The 19934-nt window shown below is 41.0% G+C and overlaps 1 protein-coding gene across 3 annotated transcripts in view; it reads right to left on the bottom strand.

The window, feature by feature from the left end:
- Positions 1-7397: 7397 nt before the first annotated feature.
- The window catches only part of LOC111660580 (speckle-type POZ protein-like), an 83957-nt gene continuing 71420 nt past the window's right edge, over positions 7398-19934 (bottom strand). For all 3 annotated transcript variants that reach the window (XM_023413929.2, XM_087175979.1, XM_023413927.2), the window contains 4 exons: positions 17809-17864; positions 14802-14924; positions 13302-13444; positions 7398-10286 (listed from right to left, as the gene is read on the bottom strand). In XM_023413929.2, the coding sequence (XP_023269697.1) occupies positions 10142-10286; positions 13302-13444; positions 14802-14924; positions 17809-17864 (467 nt within the window). In that variant the 3' untranslated portion in view covers positions 7398-10141. The remainder of the gene's footprint in view (positions 10287-13301; positions 13445-14801; positions 14925-17808; positions 17865-19934) is intronic.

The following is a 19934-nucleotide window of genomic DNA, read 5'->3' as shown; positions in this document are numbered from 1 at the left end:
TTTTGTAAATATTCCCCTTAGTCTTGTTAGACATTTGTTCCGAAAAATTGTGTATTTTTCTTATGAAGGCAAATATCTGGTCAAAAGTAGAGCAGAAATTACTTCCAACAATTCAGCCAGAGGACATAATTTATGTGGGGAAATCAAACCAAGGTTTATCTTGAATGGAAATTTTTCGCACTCTTGTGGCTATATCTCTTTTACTCATTCTGCTCGTGGCTACAACAAGCCAAGCTGACTGAAACAAGTTCTGTCCTCTCATTCTGGAAAAAGTGGAAAATCACTGATTGCAGATGAAGTAATCAAGGCATGGTTAGGGTAAAGGGGAAGGAAAGCAAGTGCTAAGATCAATTCAAACATAGCATCACTAAATAGCTCAGATTGTAGATACAGTATTATGGATTTTTCATCGTACCACCAATCGGATAGGTTTTCCTGCCACTGACCATACACTATTGTCTTATGTGGGCCAGTGTGTCAGTATGTCCCTGCAGCAGGTTGCAGACTGCATAGACGAGTGTAGTTTTACAAGGAAAACCAGTCTTATGAAGTTTTAAAGTGCACCCTATAACACAAACACATATCTATCTGTAAATCCTGACCAACAAGTGACTGAAACCTCCTCTTCAATTTTTTGTAAGAGGCCAAAAATGTTCATAATAACTACACAGTTGGTGTTTGGACCTATAAGAGAAAAGTTTGAAGCAACAAAAAATGAAAAGTGTATGTCCGCTGTCTCTCTCAGCTTTACTTCCTTCAGGTGGCAGACAGTCTTTACACATGGTGAGCTGAGTTTATCAGCTCTGCTGTGGGTGACTGATGATGTTGGTTTTTGGAAGCCAACACCGATTCATCCCAAAAGTTGCAAGCTTGCTTCCTTGTGAATTTTGTTCTTGGCAGGATGGAACATCATCTGGACGAACATTTAGATCCCGGGACACTGAGGACATTTTTTTAATACTTGGCCCAGATACTTGAGTCTGGACACAGGTAAGTTTTGTTTTGATTTAGTTTTTACACGCAAGAATCTGTCCAAACTGTGGGTCAATTTTGCGACATATATCCCGGACACCATATATCACCTCCGTCATATACACAGAATTTTCTGTCATTATTTTAGCACTGTTAATATAGTGCCTTGTCATGTCATACTACATCGGCGCCTTCAAATAAGACAGAGTTCTCATTTGAGGTATATGACACTGCAGGTTTCCACCAAACCTGCAGCTGGAACTGGGATTGATGAGAGAGGAGTTTCTGGGCCAAGAACCCAAAAGAGTGAGCTAAAAGACACGATGACCTTCAGAGGGTAGCTGCAGAGCTGGTGATAAATCTCCATGGGTTTATCACCATGTGTGAGCCCCTCTCGCATTACACATTTGATTCATTTGATCCATTGTTAATATAAATAGACTCTACAGTTTGTTAGACAGATAAACCAAATTAATGGATGATGTGATCTGATGATGGTGCTAGATGTACTGTTGTTGAGACCTTTCATGCTAAACCACACATGTTAACCTCATGTCTACCTGGCGACCCGTGTATAAGTCATTAGGATTCATCCTCTGAGGAACAGGAACGTCTGTATCAAATTTGGTGCCAATCCATCGAGTGGATGTTTAATAAGATATTTAACGTACCTGAGCACCATGAACATATGCACAAAATTTGACAGTTCATCAAATACTTGTTGAGATACTTCAGTCTGGACTAAAGCGGTGAACCAACCAACCAACATCTTCTTCCCTATCCATCAGCATGGCACCATCAGCATGGCTAAAAAGAGCAGACACATGCTGCTTTAAGCATTTCAGTAATTTCTTCATGCCAAACTTTAAACAGACATTTTGTGGTGAACCTTAGACCTGTTTTCTTGACCTTGCCCAAGTATGGTAACAGCTTCCACACACACCAAATGTAATGGCCTCATGTCTGGTACAAACTCTCCATGTGTTAAAACGTCCTCAGACTCTCCACTAAATCCAAATATAATATTCAAACATTCCACCTGTGGAATCAAATCAAACTCCAACACTGAGTGTAAAGGTTTGTCCACCAGACAACTAGTCCAGTGTTGATCATTTAGGAGCAGCAGGATACCCTTTCATATTGTTAGGTGTGTAGTATGCTGCCAATCTATGAGCCTGAGCTTGAATGGAGATCTCTTCCCCTTCCCTCCGTTCCAGTGACAGGTGAGGTAAAAGGCTAAATAAATAAGGCATGGCTGTGAGGGTCGCTGAGCCATGACCTTTCGGCCCATTTGCTTTCGGAGCACAGGAGTGCAGCTTCAGCTAGCCGCTTCCCCCAAAACTCCAGAGGGCAAATTTTAATCAGCGCCGTGCGGATGGCTGAGGCAGTGCATCATGCTTAACGAGGCTAAGAGAGGGCTTTCATTTACCCGTGCACACATAACAAATCGACCACGGTGCTCAGAAGACAGCCCTGTTTCCCCTTTTTCCTGTGCTGTCCTGAAGTGTGTCTCTCATCTTTCTCTCTCCTACTCCACACCCCACCCTGCCTCACACAGAACCTCATTTATAAGGGTTTTACACTGTGGATGTTTCTTTTCACTTTTTTCACTTGAGCACTGTTGTTCTAATTCTTCCAACATTATTCTTATTTCATTTTGTGCACAGGCGAACATTTATCTGGGCAAAGGCTCCATCAGTCTGCTGTATATTTACACCGCTACAGTCAAATGCAATCCAGTCCAGCCGCCCTGCAAAATATCCTACCTCTAATGTACAACATGCATGACACTGAAATTAGTTTAATATTTGTCCAAACCCAAGTTCTCTCTATAGGTCTGTGTGTTTGTTTTTGTATTTTTACTTGGTCTGAAATATCTCATCAACTACTGAATGGATTGGTGTGAAATCTACAGATATCCATGGTGCCCAGACAATGAATCCTGATAACTCTGGTGATACCCTGGCTTTTCATCTGCCTAAATAAAACCTCACAGAGCCACTAGCATGGCTGTGGACTCTTAGTCCTGTTTGTATATATTGTGTTGTTTTGTCTATTACTTTATTTTTACATTTACTGCTCATTTGACTACTGTCTGTAAACCATATTGTGCCTTGGGGACATAAAAGCTCTGCTCTGCTTTACATGTCCCTCCCTTCCTCTTTCCTAATGCATGCTCGAATACGCGCAGGCCCCCATTTATTTTACATTCATCTCTCCTTCCATTACACTGTATATCTTCAGTCCTATTTGGACAGGATTAATACTCCAGAGGGAGGTGGGCAGTAAAATGTTTCCCCTGCTACTTCGTAACTGAACTAATATTTCCAGATGTAATTTCAGCCATTGCTGAGGTACAAAAAATCGCTTTTACAAGAGGATATATTGCAAGAAAATCAGCTGATTTAAAATCACTGCCCAGAAATAGTTCCCAATAAACAAATGAAGCATAAATGACAATAATGGGGTTTTAACAAAATATGGGAAAATATTAAATGTCACTTATTTGCTTGGGTTTCTTGTGGCCTTGGTCTTTTTTTTTTAACACCATCAAACATCACTCGTTCCTTTCCATGCTACCGCTCTCTCTATCTCTTTCTCTGTTGCGATGAGTGTTGTCCTGATGAGTTCAACTCCATCACTCCTTGGCTCCACAGGACTCATTACGGCAGGCCGGTGGGGAACGTTCTAATAAACAGATGAAGATACACACACACACACACACACACACACACACACACACACACACACACACACACACACACACAAACACACACAACCTTGAGAAAGATTACACTAGGGACAAGTACAAAATAAAAACCTTTCACTTGATTATTTCAGGGAAAATAAATCACAGCCCTCAGACACACTCCAACCTCAGAGCAAGAAAAATAGTGATACAATAACATCCGCCGTGAGAGCAAACATGCAGCTACAGATAACAGCGCTTGCTTGTTAAGGAAAAAAAATGGACACATGCACATCCAAACGCACACTCCTCTCAAATAATGAAGCACATACACCCGTGCACCTTCCTGTGTTGCACTGTGCACAATAAGTCTTGCTTCATTAAAGCCAAATCTCATCCACTATCAGTTTACAACCACAGAAGTCGTTTGAACCGCCGGGGAAATACAATTCCATTCCGTTTCGGGGTTATCTTAATATATGAGCTTGTCTCCGCCACATTGGTCTGCGGTTATGAGCTGGGCAAACACCCACAGCACCGCAATATTGCACCGGCACATTCACAGGACAGATTGGTGCACACAAAGCAATTAGCAGCTCATATATACGTGCGTAATTGTGTGTGTGTGTGTGTGTGTGTGTGTGTGTGTGAGAGACTCAGCTCCCCTGTCTGGTTCTTTTTCTCCTCTAATTTCTACATCCAGCGTTATTAGCAAACAGTTAATTGTGGATTGCAGTTTGTTTGTGCATATCAACTAATCCTTAAGACAAAGACAATCCTCTCAGAACAAGAGATTCTCCTTTCCAAAATGGCAACTCCTAACATTCCCCAGCAGCAACAGTACCACAGCGAGACCAACACCACCACCACCACTACCACCACCACCAATCCTGCTGCTACCGCTGCTGCATTGTCAGAGTAAATAGTTTTATGAGATTTAACTCGCTCGGACACAGTGGAGAAGGAGAAACAAGACAAATGGAGTACAAAGAAGACAAATCTCTCAATGCTGTCAATGTCTGAGGTGCTCCGGCCATCCATCCTCCATTGCTCCTTCATTCACTATCTGTCTGGCCCTATCCCACCTGTATGACACCCGATCACTCTTCATCCCTCTATCCATCCATTACCCCTGTCACTTCATCCTTCCATTTCTCTGCCCCAAGGCCTGAGCTCCCCTCACCTGTCACAGACGATACCATCTGAGTGGATTACCTGCGGTATCATGAAGGATATACAGTACGGTCAAATATCTCCTCTCAAAGGTTGCATTATGCTTATGCTGCATTCAGCGGAGATGAGTTGGTGGCTCCACATGATGACAGGGTACCACTTTTTGTAATTAGGCACAGTCCATAAAGTATTTACAGCTTGTAACTAATGGCTTTATTAATGTTACCAAATCGCTTGAAAATACTTGAGAATTTGATGACATATTAGAAAATGAATACATCATTAATAAACGATATGAGTTTCTCACTTTTAACGATTCAAAATGAAAGTAAGTAATCAATAAAGGCTTCCTCAAGTATAGTCATCCATCAAGTCTGAGTTTATAAATATTAGCACATTGTCAGTAAAGAGAAGCTGGTCTAAATGTTTTTTCCGGCAGATAAGTGGTCAAACCTTTAAAGATGTCCTCATGATGAATCTGTTAAAAGATAAAGTAGATTTTCACCAACCCAATGATTTCTCACAACCTGGCAACCCAAAAGTTGTCCTTATTAATGTCTTATTACTGATCTTTCCGATTAATAAATTAATTATTAACTGTAATTACAGCATTAATTACGATTTCTAAAGCACGCCTCATTAGATGTTGTGATACAATTGATTTACTGAAATGTAAAGCAGCTGTATCAGTATTTTTATATCATATGACCATGTGTTTGTGGAAATTGTTACTTGATGTGACAAACACCAAACTATTCAATTTGGATTTTACAGCCTCCAACTTCACTGCTTTGTTTCTGTCTCATCAGCCCTGTTTCAGGCAGCAGTGAAAAAGCTCTTTACACAACCTGTCCAGCACCAAACAGTGGACAGACAAAGTTAGCTACTCGCTGGTGGACATAGTGGAGGAGGTGGATCTAATAGGAGAACACTGGACTTATATGGACACAAACATGACTCCAAATGACTGCTGATGCTAATGCTGCTCTGCATTCCCTAGATGCGCAACTGTTTGCTAATCATAAAAACCTCACAAGGTGACAATGTTTTTGTTTTTTCTTGTGCTGCCCCCAAGTGTCCAAACTCATTTAATAAATGGATTTTTGTCCGGTTGCTTTGAGGCAAGCATGTTAAAAATACAAAGATTACATTGGGAGCACTTTGAATTTTTGACATGGCAACCTAATAGTTGTTCTTATCAATGTTGTACTGATGATCTATAAAATATCAAGTTAATTAACCATTAATAAGGCATTAGTTGCAACTCATACCTAATTTTTAAAGTATGCTTCATTACCAAGATATGCTGATAATTGCTTTAAGTAAATAAAAAAATATAGACTTAAACAAACAAAATATCTGGCATTGGCGGGTCCAGAGTTGTTGCTAAATTGCTAACTTAAATATTGAAGTGAGTATAGTGTATTGAAAAAATCAGCTTATGGTCATAGTGTTGGTCAATTTTCTTGGGACATTCAAGAAAAATTACTACCATATTTATATTCATAGAGATGCTCGAGTCGAGTCTGGGGTGGCGCTGACACCAAAATAGTTGAGGTTTAAATTTCAAGCCCATGAACTCAAAACTTCCACTCCCAGCTCTCCTCAGTGCCATCCTTCCTCTTCCTCCTCCTCCTCTTCCTCCTCCTCCTGCTGGGCAGTGCAGACCAGCAGGCATCAATCTCCAGCTGGCTCTTCCTCCTCTTTAGTGATGGCGGGCTGACACAGATGCAGAGCTTGTCACAGGCTTTCACAGCATTGACCTGCCACACCTTGCTCTCCTCTCTCCCATGAAAGGAGGAGTGAATGATGGGGAGGTGCGGCGGCGGCATGAGAGGAAGAGCGAAGAGGAGGGAGGGTGTGACAGACTCATACAGCATGCATAACAACTGAGTACGCCTCTCCACATGCATCGCTCCATCTATCTCCCCCTGACTGTCTCATCTAAGGCCAGTGGAGACACACAAACACAAACACACACCTTTACAAAGATACAGAAGGTTGGCTGCAAGCTGCTACACAAGCTGACTATCAAAGCCAGGAATAAAATTACAACCTGGTGCCTCAAATTCCAGCTCATATGAAGAGGGTCACACTGACAGGCCCGGCTCCGGTTAACAAAGCCTCCTCCTATCTCAGGGACATTCCTAAAAAAGCACATTGTGCTGACATGCGTGCCCACTCAGCGAGCACCATATGCCGGCAATGTTCGCACGTTTTTCTTTTTCAGCCAGACACACATGCACACACCTTGACCTTTACAGGGAAATTCTCAAACTTAGAAATATTGGCTGGGAGGCTTATTTGAGGGTCATCGTTATCGCATTATAAAGGATACGCTATCAAACCCTGTTCTCCTTTTTCTGGCCTCACATTGATTCTGTAGTCTTGTATCCATGTAGCTGATATCATTTTACACCAATCTGTTCCAAATTAATGATTCCCAGCAAATCAATTTATCATTTTATGTTTTATTGTGATATATATAAATATCCATAAATATGCCCATTAATACACAGTATGTGTGATAGTGATTTCCGTCATATGACCCAGCGCTGTAATGTGATATTTTAGGGAGCACTGAGGAGTACAACTTTATTGTCCATCAAGATGGATTGTCTTTGGCAGTTCACACACACACACAGCACATACAAGACACTGACAGTGTGGACAAAATACAGCACACAAATTTAAGCGAATCTCTGACAACTGAGATAATCATCTTCACTATAAGCCCCATTAATAACTTTTTGTATAATATACAGTATTGTCCAGCTGTACTTTTTATTATTGGTGGTCCGGTCTGTCTGATGGCAGATTATAAAATGTCCCCTAAAATATACATTTTTAAAAATGATCTTTGCATTGAACACCTCCATCTTCATGTGTTCAAAATGTGACGCCGCTCAGCACATATGAATGATGTAACTGAATCAACAGTCTACTATGCTCCCTGCATCAAGAATAACCTTCCCTCAGTTTGATGGGCGTCGGGACAACGCCGGAATATCCCCAAAGAAGGGTGGTCAGGGCTGACTGTTTGATGAGGAGCGATTTGCAGGGCTCAGGAATGAGCTTCCTTAAAGCCCACTAGGCCTCGACTTCAGTCAACACAGAGAAATCCCTGTTAAAATACTGTCCAAGAGAAAGGTCCAACTCTCTCAGAAGTGATTACAACCTGTGTGTTCTCTAAGGAAGCCCATGGCGGACAAGTCAAACAGGCCTGTGGGTATGAGTGAGAGAGGAGTCTACATGCGATGCAGCTGGATATGACAGACAGGGGGAACAGCACGTGTGCTGGGCATCGCACTTTGATCATGACAAGATTAATGTTGAAACTGAAACGTGTTATTCATACACACTGATCTGGCAGCAAGTTGAAAGAGGCCACACATTAATGAGTCAGTAACTGACCAAACTGCATAATGAGCAATAATGAAGATATCAAGGATTAAAATGACACCGTCATGCCAGAGAAATTCAATCTGTATTTTACAGGTTGGCCAACACATTGTTTCAGTCATTGGGAATGTTCTGTGATCAACAGGTGAATAAAAAGCTTGTTCCTTAAAGCTGGGCAGACACTGTGTGTTTTTATTCTTCCTCCACGTTGTGTTAACTCACGCTACACATTTTAATCTGCATGGCCTGAACCTATGACTTTTATACTCACACTGTACACATCAACGGACTGGACACGACACGGAGCTCACACTAAACGTCAGCATGGATCGAAGGTCAAAACGACATCCTCATCATCAACAATGTTGACAAAAGAGAGAAAGCTAGTGTTACACTATGAACGGAAAGTAAGGCTGAACGATATTCAAAAAATATCATTGGGATTTTCACATTGCGACTCCTGGCATTTAGATATTGCACTTGGCCATATTGCGATTTCGATAATATTTAGTAACTTCTTTTAAATCACTTCTTAAAACTCATTTTTATAGACTTGCTTTTATGTGATGTTGTCTTTTTATTGTTCTTTTTAAATTGTAATTTCATCTTTTATCATCTCCATATCTGCCTTTTGTTGCTTTTACTGTGTTTGTGTGCATGTGTGTATTTTTATATGACATCTGCTCCCTCTAATTGTCCTTATCTATATTGAATAGATATAACTCTACCTTATTTTTGTCCTGCTTTTGACTATCATTACTTTTGATTTGTTTGTCAAAGCACTTTGTAAAACCTGTTTTTAAAGGTGCTATATAAATAAATTTATCATTATTACTTCAATTAACTGTTCAGCCCTGACGGAAAGTAAGATGGCTGAATGATACAGACAAAATGGTCTGTCTGTTCTGCAGCAAACACTTTTATATTATAGCAAAAACCGTATAGTTTAAGCCACAACATGTAAAATACTACTCAAAGACAACAACATTAAAACAAGCCCACTACAGTTTGTAATGGCTCTTTAAATAGCAGCCATGTAGGAAATTGGACTGTGGAACTGCTTCAAGTGCAAAATAGCCAACCAAAATTTCTGACCTGACAGATATCACCCGAGAGACAGATCATTGATCATTCAGGTCATCAATCAGGTGTCATTACCGCCCTCAAACCACATGTCAAACAGCAGCTTATGAGGCAGAAATTCACCCAAATTCTAAAATTAGTCAGAGGCAACAATTCAGGGTTAAACTCAGGCTTAATCCACAGTGTCTGCCCATTTTAAGACATATGCTACAAACAGAGAACATTAAAACGTGTTCAGATTTGTCTTCTTTCATTCAAACCGAGAATTGTTTATGTTCTAGAAAAATAACACTTTGTACAAACACAATAGTCTTTCACTTTCTGGTTGGTTGATCCTCTTCACTTGTCTTCATGCAAGCACATTTTGGGCTTTAACACTCAAGACACTCTACAAGACAATATGTCACAAGATTGTATTTACAGGGACTCAGCATTGACATTTCCGTTTCAAGCCAGAAGATCATTTCTTTATGTGACTGACTTGCAGACTAATGTTCTTGCTTTTCCAATAGCGTAGAAGATGAAGGATATACGGAATACGTGAGGCTTTGAGCTTGCAATCCATAAATATCCTGGATCAGGTCTTATAGATTTCTCCCCATCCCCACCTACAGAGATGTGTAGTACCTCCTCTGTGGCACCAGTCTCTGTTCTGCCCAGCTGAGTAGCTCCCCTAGCCATATCTAGCCAAGTCCTGGGTATCAGTCTTGGGCGTCTCTGGATGCTGTAGGAGTGAGAGGAGGACTGGGAGGGAGGAGCAGTGAGTTTGCTGGTACAGGAAGACACAGCAGGGTCAGGACTGAAGAGTTTCTCCCTGGACCACTAAGACTGTTTGAGGCGTTTCCTCGGGGGACCCAGGAAGGGACACTGGGCCGAGGCCAGGGAGTGATAGGCTTCTGCTACCAGGTGTGGGTGAGAGATCACCATGGACTTCCAGCCTGATGTCTCCATCACGTCAGCTGCATGACTGCAGGGAAAGAGAGGAGACACAGAGGTAAAAAAAAAGTGAGAAAATATTCAAAGGAAACAAACTAAGTGGACAAGCAAATAAAGAAAGCACACAAATAAAACAGTTTCTCAAGAGTTTGGGATTATATGACTCAATCTGTGTGGAGTGCAGCTCTGAGACAGTAAGGATTTGTCATACCAGCTGGCAGAGCTGTTATTTACTTTATATTTTTAAATGTTTAACCCCAAAGGTCATTTCTGAGAGAAAAAACGTCATGCGGCTAAAAAGACGACATTCAAAGATCATAAATACAGTATGTGGGCAAGTGGTGACAAAGTCTGTTGAATCATGGTTCTATAGTTCTATCATATCATATCATATCATATCATATCATATCATATCATATCATATCTTATCTTATCTTATCTTATCTTATCATACCTACTTGCAACCCTACATCACATTGCATAGAGTTATGAGCTGTGAACACGGAGCTGTATGAGCTGTAAATTATGTTTCCTTCACACATTGCTCTTTTTTTTTTGTAAAACTCTAGACAGAGTGTGAGAAAGGTGAGAAAAAAAAAATCTACATAATTTTGTTTTTTATCTCTCCTATATTGTTAATTATTTCCCAACCCATTAGATTTTGTTTGTGACCCCTTAGGACTTCCTGACTTCCCAACATCTACTGAGATTTACTATGAATTACTATTTTGACTTGTTAACCTAACTAATTCTTTTAATACTTTTTTAATACTTTTGTGCTTTTGTAGAGTAGACCTGTCGTGTGTTTCTGATAACTTGAAATTTCGAATGCAAGATTTTTACTTGAAATGTAATGTTTTTACACTGGGCTATTTCTACTTCTACTTCTTTTTATTTAGGAAGTCCTGGTGTCAGTTGATAAACAGTGAGTGAGGTGATATAAGAACAGAAAGCACAAAGCTGGTTATTGTGGAGAAACTACACACAACTACTAATTACTGGATCCTAATTTATCTTTTTTTTTTTTAATCATTTTTGTTTGCCATTATAAATTATAAAATGGGAAATCCTCACACTCTTAAAAATGAATGGAAATTTTAAGCTATATAATTATTTGGATTCCCTGTGGCTGTGCGACTCAAGAGCTTCAGCGATAATGAACTAGTGGAAAACAGAAAGCCCCAAAAAGTTGGACAAATCTTGTAGTTAATTGCTGATGAGTTTTATTCGTGGTGATCATCATATGTGTGTTTCCACCAACCGACCCTGTGGCAGCACCCTGAGACCCTCAGGGTGCTGGGCTGCACTATCACGCACACCACTGTGTGGCCTTTAATGACATTTTTCATGTTTCACTGTGTGTAAATAAACAACAGCATCTGTGTGTGTGTGTGTGTGTGTGTGTGTGTGTGTGTGTGTGTGTGTGTGTGTGTGTGTTTGTGTGTGTGTTCGTATGTGTTTATGTCTTGGCATGCCTACTCTTACACACAGCAGCTCCAGACCTCCAGCCGACCTCTGACCTTAGTCTCTGTGGAGGAAGTGAACCCCTGCTTACAGTAATGGTCAGTGTGCTGAGGCTGAGGCAAGAGGCCAGCGAAAGGGCATGAGGGAAGCAGTCACAGCAGGAAAGGGAGGAGGAGGAGGAGGAGGAGGGGTGGACCAAGGCAGCAGAGACGAAGACAGCAGCAGTGACAAATAAATAAATAAATGAAAAAACAAGGGAGGTGAGGGAGAGTAATGAAAGAGCAGAGAGAGGGACAGGAGGGGACCGAGGGAGGGTGAGGAGCAGTGATGTGAAGGTAAATTAAAAAGAGGCCAAACTATGACCTCCAGTCAGCAGTAATAATGAGGTAGACCACCACTATTATCAAAAAAGCCTACTTTCAGAAAGGCACTGTTTTTTTCCTGCCTTAAAAAACCCTTGCTTCAATTACTCAAGTTGCGTTTGCACGACTTACTGTGATTTATTCTATGAATTTACTCAAGCCTAAAGATTCATGTTAGGCTAAAAAAAGTGAGTAAACTCTTCTTTTTTTTTAATAAACAAAGTGGATAAAGAGAGTTTGGGTGGCTTGCTCTCTGCTACATCCCTGGAGAGGATGAATAAATGAGAAAGAGGTGGGATAAAGAGGACTCCCATTGTCTCGACTAAATGACTGTAAGCTGCTTGTAAAGACTGGTCTGGAAAGAGGTTGAGGTGCTACTGGGGGGAGGATTATTGGTTCCTCCGTGTCGTCTGTTTTCTATATTCGTCCTCTAAATTGATTTTTGTTTTGTTGCTCTTGTTGCTGTCGATTGTGTCCGCGGGAGGAGGGTTGATAACGCTTTGCTGGCCAGGAGTCCCCCGTGGCCAATTTTCCCACCACCACAACAACGCTGTCGCAAATTAAATTGTCATAACGCCCATAACCACAATTAATGACAGGGATTAGGGGCAGAAATCTGCATTACTGAACACCTTTAGGCTCACACAAGCTCTTAAGCACAGAACAGCAGAGGGAGGAAGGGGAGAAAAGGGAAGGAGAGGGAGGAATAGGAGTGAGGAGAGGAGGGAGGGAGATGGAGCCCCTTCGGGAACAAGGCCAGGAGATGGAGTAAAGCTGCAGAGGGAGGACAGAGGATTGAACAAAGGGATGTAAAATGTGTCTGGCTGTGAGACAGAGAATTCAGACAACAGAGGGAAGGTGATGAGCAATTTATGTAGTGACTGTGAAAAAGCTTTTTGTTTTCAAACACTAGATCAATCACCTCTCCGTGGACATAAATAGCAGTCATTGACGCTAATAGGCCCCATCTTACCTAAACAGGCTGCCTGCAACATGATTAACATCAGCAGTTGAAGTTTTTTACTAAATGGCCCGATATGATACGGCAGCAAAATGGTCTGATCTGGGGATTAAATTAAATTTCCTCTGGAGACAAAAATTGCTCCCACTGAAATGAATGACTTCCTTTGACAAAAAGCTAAGTGCTGAGTGTGTGAAACAGAGGGGAAAAAAATGTTTGCATAAGTGTGGAAGTAGCTCTGCAGATTGATTGAACACACTAGTTGATGAAGTCCACAGCCTGCGTCTTGAGCTGGTCGGCGCTGTGCAGGTCGGCGAGGATGAGGATCTCTGCGGCGTTCTCCACAGACAGACTCGTGCACAGAGCGTCCTCACACATCACCTTCAGCCTCTCCAGAGCGTACTGCCAGTGACAGAGAGCGAGAGAGCGAGAGGAGAAACAACAGGTAAACTAAATTACTTAAACAATGCTGCCACTAGCAACTGTTGTCGCACTGTGTAATGATACGGAAACACAGCATTACTCCACTGCAGCGGCAACAACGCCTAAATTGAATAAGAAAATATATGGCCAGGAGAAAGAAAAGTGACAGTTACGCAAACAGAGGGGGAGTGATGATGGAGAAGAGGATCACTTGAGAGGTAAAAAATTATTTCCAGTGTGTTTGATTACAAAATTGCAAGGAACAATAATATCATCTCAATTTCATAAACGCGTCGAGGAGTTGTAAGAGATCAGCAGAGACTATGGGGGGATTTGCGTCATCACAATTTTTCGATTTAGCACTAATGATGTAAAGGGGCTGATATGAATGAACTTACACTAAGTAGGACTCATGCTGGGTTGTTTAAGAGACGTCTTGTTTTCTGAACTATTGGTTAGAGAAAACATGCTAATTTGGAATTGCAATCAAGCACTTTTCATTCAAGAAGGAAGGATGCAAGTAAGGGGAAGAAACACCAACATACAGTACATAATAATAATAATAATAATAACAGCCTCAGGTCTTCAGGCAGGGAGTCCCAAAGACAAGCTGACAACATTAAAGACACATTTTACGAATGTCACATAAAGTTTAGTTTACTCATTATGAGGAGTGTTACTCAGCAGGTGAAAACAATCGTCTGATGTCTTCTGCAGCTCGAAAGGCAGCTTTCTGAAGTCTGAAAAAATAACGCTGGTGCAACAACATCCCTTTATCACTGGCTAAATCAGTGACTGAAGTGGAAAAGCCTGCTGTTATAGGATGTTATAGGAGATAGTTGTTGTCAAATCTTTTAAACTCTTGACAAGATTACTGCTGTAAACATGCATTAAAAATTAATAAGCTTACTTAATAAGTTAATGAATGGCTGCTTCAGTCATAACACACCGGACTAGACCTGCTGTGAGCAATTAAAAAGCACAAATCAAGCTCTACAATGAGCAGCATGACACTATTAACAAAGCACTGGCAAGAAGTTTGAAGAATGTTGGGGAAATAATGAGAGAAAACCCAGAAGAAAGAGAAGAGCAGAGGAGTAATGTGTGTTTAGACGAAGAGACAGGAATCATTGAGTCAGTATAAGGTAAACAGTGTACACCTCCCACAGTAGATGGGTTTAGATTTTCTTTCTAAAGTATGTTCGGATGCGACTGTGCAAGTGTATGTGCTCAGGAGTCGAGCTTCTCGGGTGTATTTTTGGTTTTATTATTATGCATACTGGCTTGTGTGTCAATGTACACAGTAACAGGTGCACACACATCCCCACACACACACCTTGTCAGCTGCAGCCAGCAGGTCATCAGCCATCTTGTCCAGGTTGGGGGCCTTGCCCGTGTAGATGAAGCACATCATTTCTTTGAAGACATCTGGCTCCACGTCATTTATCTCCACACGGTTCTGAACAGGAGGAGAGGACAGGAGAGAATACACGGAGGGTTTAACGAAATAAAAGGCAAAAGAAGAAAAAGACAGATGCTTTGACAATCCATCAAAACCACGCGCAGCAGCAGAGTGTTTTTTTTTTTTTCATTTGAATATCCCAAATTCTACCTGAATTAAACTCACTCACCTTGTTTAGCACACACACAGGGACAGTCAGCCATGCACTGATGCAAAATGTTCCAAGTGCCAAACAAGAAAAAAAAAAAATACTTGAAGGATCCTCTGAACAGTCTGAACACGTTTCAGCAAAACTACATTCTAGTACATTTATTTAATTCTTTTCAGCTGATTCCTGAAAATTAATCCTGAGCATTCATTCCTTGACGGTGCCTGCAGCCAGCAAAGTAGGCTTTATCGCACGCTGGCACAGTGAGGGTAACCTGAACCTTTCCCTCCACACTGAGAGGCAGAACAAAGCAGTAAACCAATTATAACAGCGCTTTATTGTCACCATGGTGACCAGCGGCGTTTTAGCAGGGTCAGGTTGGGTATACCAACAGCTTAGTGCGTTTGTGTCAACTCTGACCGCTCAACAGCAGCATAAACACGATGAGAAATAATGGCGGGAACGCGTGAAAGCAGCTGGGCTGAGCTTTCAGCACGGAGTCTGCTACAGTGCCCTTTTACAGGAATTCAGGTAACACACGTAAACATATGAAGGCATGTGAGCACACATAACATCAATCTCTACTATTATTGTAATGCACACAGAATCTGCATATGCATATTAAAAAGATCTTCATCACAGTCTGTGATTTCTTACTTTTACAGCCTGTTTTCACATACACATGATGAAAACTTGATGCTAATTTTTGACAGCAAAGTGTGTTGAGAGTTTTAATTAAATAAAGGGAAAAGAGCACCACATAACCACATCGGAGGTCACATGAGAAGAATTAACAGGTCTTCCATCACTACTGTGAAGACGAGCTTTCCACAGAATCTCATAAATCGACAACAGTTGTGTAGTTACAGTATCTGAAGCTCCACTGTATTCACAGAGCAGTCCTCTATTAGAGTGTTTCTTTATGAGCTCATCTGTCTCTCCTCTATAGAGTGCTGCAGAGGAGTGTTAACCCATCTATCTGTTTTCTCTGAATCGTATAGGGACGTGGCCCACCCCTCTCTCCCTCTTTCTGATGAAGACACCCATTTAAACAGCAATTAAGATGCATTTCCTGGCTCTGTGCTTTATAATTTCCCCATTCGAGCTGTGCAGGCATCAATATTCTGCTGACATGACGGCTAAATCACCAAGGTTCAATCTCACCACCTCCTATCACATGAACACAACCAACTGTGGCAATGAGGACTCTCTGCATCACACACACACACACGCACGCGCGCGCGTACGCGCACACACACACACACACACAGACACACACACACACACACACACACACACACACACACACACACACACATGCACAGACATCACAGAGGACACAGAAGAGAAAAGCCATGATGCACAAACCAAACGCAGTGGTGACATACACACAGATACACTCAGCCACAAAGATAAACTTCTATCTCATGCATCCAGAATATCAACTGCACTCAGGGCAACTAAAAATGAACATGAAGCAGTGGTAAATGCTGGTTTCAAAGAGATCGATTTAAGATACCATATAAGCGGTTTCATGCTACACTACTTGACGCTAAGGTTAAGAAATGTAACAGCAAATCCGTAGATTTATATTCTTGATTGTTTTGCTACTTTTATAATACTTTTACAGAGTAAAGCCAAAATGATCAGCCAGTATTAGCTTATCAAAGATACATTAGTACTAGCCTGTACATTATGTTGGTCAATAAGTAAAGCCTTGGTCCCATCAGGAAGTGACATATCATGTCTTTTGTTCCAGATGTTTGGTGATGTCGTATCTATTTGCAGGTGTAGTTGTTAAACTACTGTAGCTGCTGAGCTAACAGCTAGTCAGTCACAAAAGCTCTCCAAGCTCTCTACTTTCTATTTCATGTGCTAGGCTGTTTACTCTCTTGTGGCATTTAATCACAGGATATTACATCGTTTCATTCAATAAAGTTATTGAAGGGGCAAACAGCGAGCTAATGAACGTGCTAACTGTCAGTTAGCACACAATGCATTCGAAATATGTATTTGTGCCATCAACTCTTGAATCATAACTGTCTGCAAACCATTCCCCTTTTTATGGAGCAGTTTATACTCAGAGAGAGGAGCGTTAAAGAAAAGTGGATGATACAACACAGCTCATATCCGCTACATCCAAAGGTAACTAAAGATGAACTTGTTTGACATTGAACCCACAAGCAAATCCTCAGATTATTGTGATTCCATTTGATTGAACTGATTTTGGCCCAAAATTTCAGTTGTACAGAAATGTGAATATGTTAGACAATTTATGTTATGTGCTTTTGATATATAATTAAATTTCATCAGCCTCAAATTTCCAGTATTGGGCAGCTTCAAACTTTGGCACCCTCTAGGGACAGCTCCCCCAAAAGAGGCGGAAAGCCTTGCTCCTCCAACCACAATTTCATCCTGGAAACAGTAAGAACACTGAGCCGAAAGCAACACAGACTGGACTAATGTTCAGTGGTATTGTTTCATTTTGTCTACAAACAACACCTTATGGCTTCGGAATAATTTCAAAGCCCAAATAATCAGAGAAATTCTGCACATAGTGGTTTTAAGGAAACCAGATAATAGAGTTGCGGTCAACAAGACATGAAGGAACATGAGCAGACACGCTTTTTGAGAGGTGAGCGCTTCCTGACGCAACAGAGAGAAAGATTAGAATTTAGACATTCAACTCGCCACTGAGGGAACAGGAACAACAGAGTCAAGTGCTCGACTCACCTTCTTGCTCTCCTCCATCTCGTGTTCAAACATGGCACTGAACACCGGCGAGCGAGCTGAGACAGAGAGAGGAACAAAAGACAGAGAGGGGGGGGTTTGTTATTGTGTGTAAAGTTGATACATGGTGAGGTCTCTGATATCCGTTAACAGCCTGCCACAGGGCCGGAGCATATGATTGACAGCTGTGACAGCAGTAGAAGCATCATGTGGAGAAAGCCGACTGCAGCTCCTTCCTGCTGACAGACTCGTGACGACCTCTCAGGTGTGTTTAGCCGGCATTTAATGCTGATAGACTGACATGACTGGAGCTTATTTGGTACGTTATTCTTTAATTAAAGTCTGTCTGTCTTCCTGTTTTGACAACATGGTCACCTGTTGCCACTCAAGCATAGACTATTTTAACATGGTAGCATAGAGGGATGATGAGGCTTTTTTCATCAATGAGCACACACAGTTTTTAAAATGAGAACATATGTTTTAAGTGATTTTCACTTAGCTGTTATGTCTTTACAAATCAAAAACTGTTCCGCACTGTATACAAATCCTCTTGAGGCAAGGACAGCTCAGACTATGCTCCAAGGTCCCTCCGAGTAAAAGAAAACGGTAAACAGTGTTTGCAACGCAAATGGTATTTTTATAATCAAATTTTCACCCCGATTTCATACTATTGATTTTATAAAGGAGAAGCAAACACAGATAAATTCAGTTTAGTTAGAAACAGTGGCTGCAAAGTTCTGCAGCCATTGAAATAACAGGGACATAGGGATAATTCTAGTGTTTGTGTTTTGAACTCACTCCACTGCTTTGAAGGCTAAACACAGGCTGTTTTTTTTCTTATTATCACCAGCATGACCCCGGTTGGAGAGGTCATGTTTAATCTCCTGCACAGACCGACGGTGCTCGGTGTCTGATCCAACCACAGCACTTCAAATTACATAAATCAGTCCAATTTCTGTTGCTTGAAATCACTGTTGGATGATAATTCTGCATGCTTAAAATAATCGACACATCTTGTCTCTGTAGTTCTGCTAAGGGCAACAACACAGTGTATTTCTTATCATCCCTGCCGTTACAGTGGTTAGTTTCGGCATTGGCTGAGGCTGAACCTCACAGACGGAGCTGAGGCTGAACTCGATCACCGGTCGGTTATTTACCAGCAGAGGAAGAAAGTGTCTCCACAAAGGTTAGAGCTTGGCCTTCTACTGAGAATCACATATCAACCAGTGTCATTTTCTTTTGATATGTTTCACTTTGTCTGATGATGTGCTCACTGGGTAACACTTTACATTACTGTTCACTAATAAATGCTTAATTAACTAGTGATTAAAATTTAACAAATGTTTAACACATTATTAAGTATGTGTCAAAGTCAGTGATATGCTAATTAATTTAAGTGCTTAATAATGAGTTATTAACTGCAGAGCTAGCTACCCGTTTAATTACTCATTTGGAAACACGGTCTCATCCATCACCCCTCCACGAGCCACAAATAAGTATTAAACTGATAATCAAAGCAAAATGTGGGCATGACTCATTAAGTGAATGAGTAAGTTAACAATGGTGGTTGAAATGTCAGCAGCTGCTGCTGTGGTAGTAACTAAAATAAACAACTAAATAAACAACACAGTATCTGACATCAGGTCCTATCTCATTCAGCTTTCATAAGTGTGTTTACGATGTGCTGCAGCTCAGGGTCAGAGTCATGTACAAGCTTAGGACAGATACAAAATGGCAAAAGTTGAACCTTTGAGTATCAACAAAGCTTTACTTATAAAGAGCCAAAGAGAAGCAAACACACTGGACATGAGCAGCTAACATTCAATGAATGTTTTCATGCAAATCAAATGAGTTGTCCTGATATTTTTAGGGCTAAAAAAAAAGGTCCTGATTCCTTTTATTTATGATTATGTAACAAAGTGTATATGAATGTGAAAGTCAGTGTCAGAGGTATAGGCCAGCAGTGAGAAGTTTAAAGTTGTAGAAGATCAAAAATTGAATTGATGTTTAAGATGGTTGAGGTTGTCTAACTATTCAACTGTCAGGCTTGTTTAGAGGATCAGTGAAATAGACATAAAAAAATAACTTTCACACACCTCCCTCCTCTCAAGAGGTAAATTGTTTTGTTT

The sequence above is a fragment of the Seriola lalandi genome, unplaced genomic scaffold, assembly GCF_002814215.2.
Source record: "Seriola lalandi dorsalis isolate HSWRI2012SDOR001 ecotype SW California unplaced genomic scaffold, Sedor1 jcf7180002054519, whole genome shotgun sequence".
Classification (NCBI taxonomy): domain Eukaryota; kingdom Metazoa; phylum Chordata; class Actinopteri; order Carangiformes; family Carangidae; genus Seriola; species Seriola lalandi.
Note: the sequence above shows the minus strand (reverse complement) of the source record. Positions and strands in the feature narration are given on the sequence as shown.